The sequence below is a fragment of the Prionailurus bengalensis genome, chromosome C2 (genome assembly GCF_016509475.1).
Source record: "Prionailurus bengalensis isolate Pbe53 chromosome C2, Fcat_Pben_1.1_paternal_pri, whole genome shotgun sequence".
Lineage (NCBI taxonomy): Eukaryota > Metazoa > Chordata > Mammalia > Carnivora > Felidae > Prionailurus > Prionailurus bengalensis.
The window spans coordinates 114,670,789-114,681,110 of NC_057350.1; the positions used below are offsets into that span (position 1 = coordinate 114,670,789).

At 45.0% G+C, this 10,322-nt stretch overlaps 1 protein-coding gene across 3 annotated transcripts in view; it reads right to left on the reverse strand.

The window, feature by feature from the left end:
• Nucleotides 1-6,420, reverse strand: part of TSC22D2 (TSC22 domain family member 2) — a 49,858-nt gene extending 43,438 nt beyond the window's left edge. The window contains exon 1 of one of the 3 annotated variants that reach the window (XR_006299466.1): nucleotides 3,283-5,261. Coding sequence is in view for 2 of the 3 variants with exons in the window: in XM_043595139.1 (XP_043451074.1) it covers nucleotides 3,283-5,261 (1,979 nt within the window). In the remaining variant the exon portion in view is untranslated. Of the gene's footprint in view, nucleotides 1-3,282 lie in introns of all 3 variants that reach the window. The other 2 variants (XM_043595139.1, XM_043595138.1) reach the window with 2 other exon arrangements.
• Between the last annotated feature and the right edge of the window lie 3,902 nt (nucleotides 6,421-10,322).

Consider the following 10,322-nt stretch of genomic DNA (forward strand, 5'->3'; position numbering starts at 1 on the left):
ATAAAGATATTGGCCACTAAGGGATCCTTACAATCAGGTTTTCAACAATCTTTTGGTTGTAGTTGACAGTTCACAATTGCATCCATTCATAAGAGTTCCTGGAATGTGGCCTACAGAGTTCACATTGGTCAGCTGTCTGTGGAAAACGATCTGCACTGTGCTCCCTTTCCAAAAGGGAATATTTTGCACTCCTCCCCATTTACAGAAAAGGAGTCTGTTACGGGTACAGGTAATTTAAACAAATGTAACTTCCACTGTAAAAGTGGCTGTTTTTTTTATGAACTATATTTTCAACCATTATTAATTATATCCTCCAGTTTACACAAAATCAGTTTGAAGAATCAACAACTGACATAAGCCTTTTCAATGAGAAAGGCTAGAATAATATGTAAACTTTATGGTAACTGATAATAGAGAGTCAAAAGACAATGTTAACTAAGAACTTTAAAACATCTTCTTGCTTTCTATATACAACCATCAGCCCTCTTAAAGGTATATTATTAAAATGTATTATTAGAAGGTCCTCTTCTTCAAAATAAATGGTCACAAAATGAAGCCTTCCTTTAGGTAATGGAACCAAAATAACAACATAAAGTTTTCAATATATCAAACCAAAAGAATCATTGGTTTGGTCAGTCATTTTTGTTAATCTTCCATTTTCCTTCCTTTTCTCAAAGGACTAGGCTATGTTTACTGATATCTTCTTTAAAAAAAAAAAAAGCAAATATTTATAAATTTTTAGGATCTGAAATTTGTCAACCTATTCACAAAGTTAAAGTCGTAATTACTCAATATCTCTCACTCTAATATGTTTTATTTTGCATTCAAATGACTGCAACTAAAATTGTATGCAGATTTTAACTTAAGAAGGCAACCCCAAATCACCATATTAAAATTATAATTGTTAGTACAGTTTCCTCAAAAATAGTCATCTCAGTAATTTAAACATACACCTAGAAAAACTGTGTCATTTAATTTCAAGCATACAACTTTAAAATGCCCTCTCTTTTACAAAGCCTTTCCATTAAAAACAAAAGCAAAACAAAAAAACTATTTCTACTTAATGGATTTATTCCTTCACCAGGTGTGTTGGTCCAGTGACAAAATAGTCAAATGTGTAAGATTACATCTTGAAAACTAGCATGTTAAATTAAAAACCAATGAAAAACTACAACAAAAGTAAGAAATGCACATTTGATAAACAATGCAGATTTTAAAAGACTGGGAGGGGAAGGGAAGTATACCACATTTAATACAGGACTGCACACATATCAAAACCCCTGCACTGGATTAACTGTTGCAGTAAAAACAGATACGGTAGTATCTGTGGTTCAAACATTCACACTGGGAAATAAGATTCTTAAAATTATCAACTTTTTTAATAAAATAAGAGGATAAATAATTTCATCTCTGAGGTCATACCCTAAAGAATACATCCCAGAGTTTCCATTTGTCAACAGATCTCTCTGCTTCATGCCATATCATCATATTCAAGTCCTGGGGAATGTAATTACATATGCTGTAAACTGAGAAAGGTGTGAGGAGGAGAGAAAATACATTCTTCATTCATAGATGTGCATGTGCTTTGCAAGGAGAGGGTGTGGTTTGGGAAACCAGTCATTTCTTGAGGAGATATGGGGACAATGTACAACAGGAACAGAGAGGCAAGCAAATGGTTATTTACCAACCCATCAAAAAAAAAATGGCTTCTGGTAGCTAGAAAAGGGAAGATACCTGTTGCCTCTTACCAAAGGTAAACAAACAAACTCAATCTGCACTTCAAGTGTACCCCTATGTGTGAAAGTGAAATATGGGAGCAGATGTAAAGAGATTTTTCTGAATGGCTTGTGGAATCGGTTTCTTTACTTGGTAGTCCCATCCATATAAAATTTCTCAATGACTAGCTAGCTGAGCTCACTTATGGACACGTGGTATTCTCTAAGAGTTCTCAAATGGAAGAAAGACTCCCAACAAGCAAGTCACCTACAAAAAAAGATGAACTTGGAATTACAAAAAGCAGAGAAGATGAATTTCAGTGAGCAATTTTCAAACCAACAAAAGTATATAACAAAAATACAAGGCTAATTGGAAATGAAAAGTTAAGAAAAGAATGTGAAGGAACTCAGAAGACAGAGGAAGAAAAAGCTTTAACAGATCTCATTGTTCTAGATACCAATTATTCTAGAAATCCATAAAGATATCTTTTAATCTTTTAAAATTAACCTCTCTCAAAACAAAAATCCCAGCAAATAAATGCCTAACCGTAAAGTACCTGGAACTTTCTCTGTAATTTTAAAATGTAATTTTAAAGCTTTGTAACAAGTCGGTTTTTAAAAATTTGCAATATGTCAAATTTCCCTCTGACATTTCCTCAAAACCACTTAAAATCCTCAATGAACCATAACCAAACATCAACTATTATAGAATTGGTATGGCAATACACCAACTTTCAGTTAAACCATTAAAAAAGCATCCCTTAAATAGAGGGAGCCAATTGTTGACACGAATACTTTTACTAATCATATTACTCTAATTTCAAGAACTGTAGCTTTTACTACTGTCAAAGAATCTTATTTCATACCTCCCTTTCCTGTAGCTAAAAGAAAAAGAAAAACTAACGGAAGAGAATATCTTTCAAACACATTTGCTTTAAAAAACAAAACAAAAAAAGGACCTTAATGAAGTCACTGGGAAGCCTCCTGACCTTATTTCTATCTCCTTTTATTAAAAAGGCTGGAGGACAATATGATCTTCAAAGCAGGGCTTGACATTTCACCATTCTCTCTCCAGCCTCTCCGGATACACTGGAAGAGATATCTTACATGGATCTTTCCCCATTAGAGGACCTCTGGTTTTCCAGAATGGAAAAATTCAAATTTCCTGTCTTGGTATCAAAACTCACACTGACAGAACTCTCTTGCCATAAGTGTTCAAGTGTGACTGTTGTCTAAGAAAAGAACAATCCAATAGGGCATAGTCTAGTTACCACCTGTAAATGTATAGAATTAAGCTTAAATCCACCTTTCTGAATAAACAAATGTTGTGCCTTATCCACGTCAGTGCTTTTAAACGACAAGACCAATTTTCTCATTACACACCGTTACATTAGCAATCTAAAACCAATGCCCTTTCAAGAACTGGCAAATCTTAATAAACGCAAAGAAATTTTTGTATTTAAAAATGCTAAGGGCCTCAAGTTGAAAAAAAGAACTCGAGCTGCATTCTAAACTGCAATGTTTGGTCAAGCATTTCTAACAAATATTTTAAATAAGATTTCCATACCTGTCTTCATCACCATCAACAGGAATAGCTATGCTGAATACAGAGGTGGCCAAACTGTTCATAGGTGTTAACTGAAGGGGGTTTGCCAGGGCATCTGCAACAGGAGGCTTCACAACAGGCTTATTTTCAGCAATGAGAGAAAGTGGTGGTTGAGGTAGGGGTTCTGATTTTCTTCTAGTATCGTCAACTTGCCCGACTAAAGGTTGGGTCTGAGTCTGAAACTGGCTTAAGTCAGACTGTGGTAGACTTGTTGGTACACTGGGTGTGCCTTGCGCTAAGGGCAGCCCAACATGCTGGATTACGCTGCCGCTCCTGCTGACTGGCGTATGGCTGCTCAGCTGCTGCGACTGGACCAGAGGCGCGGGTACATTTGGCATAGTAACAGAGGTGGTAGACACACTAGGCACGCTTGGAGCGGGCACGGCTGCAGGCACGTTTGGAACTCCGGGCAGCACGGCGTGGGGGCCGCCAGGCACGGCCGACGGCGCACCACTGCCGCCCATCTGCGGCGGAGGCACGGACTGGGGCTGCCCGGTCCCAGGGGGAACCAGGCCCGGCTGCACCGCGCATCCTACAGCGGCCAGGGGCACTCCAGCCGGTTGACCAGGCGCGGCCTGCCCGCCCTGCGCGGGTCCCGGCCCCGGAGCCACGGCTTCACCGGGCAGGGAAGACGCGCCTATTATCTGCGCACCCACCGTGGAGGCATTCTGGCCAGTGCCCACCGGCAGGCTGGCAGGCGTGGCGAGGCTCGCTCCGGCGCCGGTGGACGAGGGCTGAGCAGGGCTTGGCGGCTGCAGGCCGGCCACGTGCGGCTGTAGGTACTCACTCTGCCCCGTGGGCTGGACGGGCAGCAAATGCCCGGGCGGGAGCGGAGGCTGGGGGTACGCGAACTGCGGAGGCTGCTGCGTCGCTGGCGCTCCGAGGGTCGGGCCGGGCTGCGGCGGCAAGGGCACGCCAGGCTGCGTCAGGGTTACATTCGTCAGCGGCAGACCCTGTCCGTTGGGCCCCGGCGGGAGGACGCCGGGGCCGGCTCCCTGGGGCTGGCTGGGCTGCGGGGCTGCCATCATCTGCTGCGGCCCGGCCGCGGCTCCCGGGAACGGCGGCACTGGAGCCGCGCTTTGAACCACAGCCCCACCTACGGGCGGCGGTGGCTGTGGCTGCCCAACGCCAAAACTCTGCGGCTGGGCCGGGGCGGGCTGGCTCATTTTCTCCGACGGGGGTAGCTGTGACACAGCAGTCAAGGAACTGTCAGTTCCCGAGTCGGGCCCGTGCGCCCCCGGCATGGAGGCCACCACCACCACCACCGACCCTCCGGTGGCGCCCAGGCCGCTGTCCCGCTCCGCAGTCTGGTCAAAAGTACTGCTGTGTCTAATGCAATCCCCGGACCTGGTCAGGACGCTGCTGTCCGAATCCCGCTCATAGTATTCCATACACGTCCATCGGCCGCGTCGGTAGGGCTCCCCGCTCCCGTGGTCCAGCTTGATCACGCGAAATCGGGAACTACAAGTGGTGGGGGGCTGCGATGGGGCCGCAGTCCCTGGCCCGGCAGACGAGCCCGCGACCGGGGGACCGCCGGGTGCTCCCGCGGAGGGGGCCGAGGTGGCAGCCGCCGCCGCCGCGGTACTGGCCAGCGCCCCAGCCACGCTCCGGGCCGAAACGGCTCCTCCTCCGTTGGCGGGAGCAGCCGCCGCGGCCGCCAGCTGCCCGTCCAGGAGGAGGTTTGGGGAGACGGTCCCGGGAGTCTCCGCATCCCCAACATTGTTGAGCGTCTCTTCCGAGGAGCTGCGCTCACAGACCTCCTCAGGGCCATAATCCGTGGCCCGAGAGACGTCGAATATCTCGGAGGAGACGTCCTCCGTACGTGACTCGTCCGGGTCGTCCAGGCTCTCGGTGTCCTCGGTGATGCTAGTGGCCACCTGGGCCGTGGTGACACTAGTGATCTGGAAGCAGCTCTTCTTCTTGGCCGGCATCTTGGACATGGTGAGGAAGGCTGGAGGGCAGAGAGGCACGCCGGCTCCTCTGCGATCTTGCCGGAAACCAGGAAGGGCAGAGCAGGGGCCCCCAAAGACAAAGTCCGCGTCCGCGCTGGGGTCTGAGGCCCGCCGCTGTGAAAAGTCACTGGCTGATCCGGACGCTGGCCGCCCTGCGAGACATCCTCCTCCCCGTTTCCTTCAGTGTCGGTCTCTACGGCTCTGCCCCCGTCGCACTCGCGCGGCAGCTCCTCCTTCCTTTTCGCCTCCCGCAGTCGCGGCGCCTCGATTCAATCCCCTCAGCGGCGGCGCGAGCGCGATCCCAGGGGCGGGCCGGCTGCTTCCTCCTCCCGTCTCCGCGGCCGCCGTGGTCAGTCCAGCTCGACGCTCGGCGCGGTCAGCAGGCCGGGCTGGGGGTGGGAGTGGGAGGGCGAAGGGGAGGAGGAGGCGGCGGCGTGAGGGGCGGTGCTGCCCCGCTCGGGCTCCTCAGGCCAGTGCCGGCGTCAGCTCTGGGCTCTCTCGGACGCTGAGGGAAGGGGAAGGAGTGGCGAGTCTGGAGCCGGGGATTCCTAATTCAGCCAGGAGCGGCGGGCCGGGGCTGGCTGAAGGTCCGCGGGCGGGCGGCGGAGCTTCGGCGCGGGCGGGCGGCCCCCTCCCCGGCTTTAGCCGGAGCTCAGCCCCAGGGACATGTCGACTGTCTCTGGCGGAAACCCGCTCCGGGGGAGGGGAAAGCAAGCTCGGTCCTCCCCTTACAGGGGAGCCACCCCCGCGGGCGGGCGGCGGCGGTCTCGGCCTCCCCTCGCGGCTCCTGAGAGAGTGAGGGGCGGCGGTGGTGGTGGTGGTGCTGGTGGTGGTGGTGGTGGCGGCGGCGGCCCGCTGGCCGGCGAGCGGAGGCGCTCCGGCTGTGTGAGGTAGCGGTGGTAGCTTCTTCGGCTCCTCCTCGATGCGCCCGGCTCGCAAACCCCGGAGAAACTGAAATTCAAACTGCTGAAGCGGCGGCTGCAGCTCCCTCCCCTCCGCCAAGATGGGGCTGAAATGGCCGCGCCAGGGATGCTGGGAGGAGCAGCAGCCCGGCTGCCGCCGCCGCTGTCGACTAAAATGCCGCCGCTGCCGCAGCCACCGCCAGCGCCGCAGCCGCCGCCGTTCCGTGACGCACCGGCGTCGTGACGTCACCGCCCCGCCCCCTCCGGTTTCCTGCAGTTTCGCGTGGAGGCTGGAGGGGGGGAGGCGCTGGGCGGGACTAAAGGTTAAAAAAAGGGAGCGGTTTTTTTCTTTAATTTAAAATTTTTTAAATTTAAAATTTAGGCCGTAGGTCTTTAAGAGTTGAAGAGCTAAAGACTCTTGAATGCCAAGCCTGGAGGAGCTTACAACCGCGCCAGTTTTGTTCCGAGGCACTGGAAGACTGGATGGAGGTCATGTGCTGTGTCTAATGTTTAGCAGAATCTTACAGAAACAAGGGCGATAGAAATGAGAGTTAGGGAGATTTAGCCAGGATAAAGAGGGAAACCGCTGGAGGAACCGAATCACTTGAAAAAGTCTTTTCTGAAAATAAATGTTCACCACTGTAGTCAGAAGAGTGAAATGTCGAGAGAAATGGGGATGATTAACCAAGAATAGCAAGCCAGATTGAGTCAGAAAACTGATCTTTCGGCCAGAAATTCTGTCTCCAACAATGGCATCAGGAGATGGTTACTTGCCCAGGGTGAGGTCAGTTTAAAAAAAGATTAGAGGTTACCAACATATTCCTGATTTTCCTGAATTTGCTGTAATTCCAGGGTCGAAGAGTTCATTTAAACTCTTGAGACTGTTTTTACTTTCAGCACGAAATCAGCTTATGGGCTCCATAAATGTAGAACCTACTGCGTTAAATAGTTATGGTTCTTTCTTTTGTTTATTCTGAAACTCTTAGTTGGAGCCAGAGTGTTAACATGGTTTGAATTGGGCCATGAACAACCAGAACAAGTCAGAAAGCACCCTTTCCTCTCCAGTACAGAGAGCAGTTACCAAAGTACTGGAGAATTGATTATCTTTTAGCTACTTCCTGGCAAAAGCAAATGGTAAGGCCATTCTCTTAAACAGTTAAACAAAATGGGGAACGTGGCTCTTGAACTTTGACACACTAATATATCACTTAGGTAAAATCCAAGAAATCTGGAAATCAAGATTTCATATCACAGTTTTAGCAGTCATATCATGATGACTTACATAAATCAGTTAACCATTATGTTCAGTTCTCTAATCTTTGAAGAGTAGAAATACTTTTTATCCCCAAAGATGTTTCAATAATGACAATTTACTAATAATTTTTAGGTCCTTAGTTGTAAATATAATATACAGACATATGTCTTTTAACCTTAGTAGAAACCATGTCCTCCAAACCCAAGTGCATGAGGTCAGGATGTGAAATAAGACCAGATAATAACATCCCTGTTTGTTAAGAAGATGGGAGAGAGTAAAGGAACAAAGTGTTAACGTTATGCTGCTATTGTGGCAGAGATAGCTAATGGAATATTTCATTTCTAAATCTCTAATTTCAGTAATTGTTAGAGATTTTTCCATTAATAAGTTAGATCAACTGGTTAAATGCAATATAAACTTACAAAAGCTTAATTTAATTTTGTATTTACTTGCCGTATTGTTAAAAATGGTGACCAATTGGGGCGCCTGGGTGGCTCAGTTGGTTAAACGTCCGACTTTGGCTCAGGTCATGATCTCTCAGTTTGTGAGTTCCAGCCCTGCCTTGGGCTCTGGGCTGACAGCTGGGAGCCTGGAGCCTGCTTCAGATTCTGTGTCTCCCTCTCACTCTGCCCCTCCCCTGCTTGTGCTCTGTCTCTCACAAATGAATAAATGTAAAAAAAAAAAAAATTTAAATAAAAAAATGGTGATCAATTTTGGAAAAATAAGTACCAGATGCCTGCTTATCCCATTACATTATCTTATTACATAAACTTCCTGATTACTTGTTATGATACTCTTAAATCACACACTTAAAGGAAAAGTCTTAAGTAATCTGTAAGATCATTTCTCCTTAAAGAACATGTAAAGGATTATGAAATGACAATGATGATAAAGATAATTTAGAAGAGATCTGCAAGTGGGCTATATTTTTGATAAGAATGGGGTTAAGGATGTTAAAAGACATCTTAGCAAAAAATAAGATGTATAAAGTTAAAATGTTTTATTTATATGCTTAAAGATTTTTGTGTGTTTAAGACAATAAAATAGTTCTCTTGAAAGTAAGTTTTCCAAAAGTCTTAAAGGCCCTAGCTTCTTTTATACATTCGCTCTTTAGAGATGTAGAGAATTTATTGCATAAAACTGCTATGAAGAAATGGTAAAAATTCTGGTTGTTAAAAATAGATTTGAAAGCATTTTACAGAGGAAAAAAAATCATAATTGTCATCAAACAATGCACAACTATGTAATTCATGGTTCACCCACAAAGGATTAAAATCCTCCACATAACTAATTAAAGTGATAGGAAGCCAGATGTACCAGCCAGGTTATACACTCTGTGTGAGGAGAGCTGATAATAAGTAAAATGGTAGCCTAAGTCACTGAAACTGGGGAGACCTCTAGAGTCCCAAACCTCAAGACTAAGGGTTTTCATACAACTATGCTGGCTCCATGCTTACACCAAAAACTACATGTGGAAACTGTGGGAGTCCTTGATGACTGCTCCAGAGCACCCAATTTAAGTGTCCTACATCTTATACTTCCCTCAAAGACTTACTTTAAAGCCACGTATGGGAGGTAGGTTTAGGAAGAACAATGCAGGGGGGAAAGAAAAAAAAAAACAAAACAATTGCCAACAACTTAGAAACTAAGGACTGTTTCCACTGATGGTCAGAAAAAACAAAACCAAACTGAACCAAACACTACAACCACAATAGCAAGATTCCTTTGTTTGAGAGTATCATACTCCAAATTCTGCTAGGTTATTATCTAACCATATCAGTACCAGATGGTAAATTGTTTCATAGTCACAAGATCCTGGAATGTGCACTACAGATACTCAAGAAAACCTTATTTTTTTCAACAAATACATATTACATTTAAAATAGTAATAGTATATTAAATACTCTGGGATAGAGAAAAAGACTCATACTTTCAGGAGAAATTAAGCAACTGCCTAGACTAAGAGAAGTAACATTCGGAATTAATGCTATCAGTCAGTGACATTTATTGAGCACTCCCTGTGTGCATTAAGAATTGGACAGCCTGTGTCCTCGCCAACAACTTTTTCTGGGATTTAGAAATAGCTTGTGTTTACTTTCTAAATTTTTATTACCACCATGCTGGAAAATACAAAATGGAGGACTACTTTTCAGGTTTCAAAAAGCATTTGCTAGAAATAAATATCAGTTGTCTAAACAAGTAGTCCTTATTTATTACTATGGTTTTCCTGGGGTTCTATTTCTAGGACGATATCTTACTAATAACCACTTGGACTGAGGCCATTGTATAATATTGTCTGAAAATCAAACAACAACAACAACAACAAAACAACGCTGCAATGAAAGAAGTCTAAGCATAGTGAAATTCCATAAATACTTTTATAAAAGAAAACATAATCTGATTGAGATACACAATCTTTTCATCACTTGACAGCAAATGAAGTGTGTAAAAATTTCAAATTTAAGAAAAGTTCTATTAGATAGTCTTCTAAAGTTTGATATACTATGAAACAGTAGTGTCTTTTTTAATAGGGAAGATTCCCTTGAGTCCCAGTGATATTTGAAGTTCAGGCAATATATATTGCAAAATATAGCAATTTGGTGGGAGGAAATGTTGCATTTTGAATAATAGTGTCCTATTAAAGCATGTTTTCTTCTATTATGGCACTTAATTTAGAATCTAAAATATTAATTATGTAGTTCTGAAATCTATCTTAATGCTGCAATGTAGGGCAACTTCAATAGAAAATCTATTAGTGACTATATTACCTTTAAATACACACACACACACACACACATACACACGCTACTTATGACCACTTGGGATACAATTAAAGAAATCTACATTGCCTAATTTGAGAAAACTTGAGATCAAGAGTAAGCTTCAGGTTTA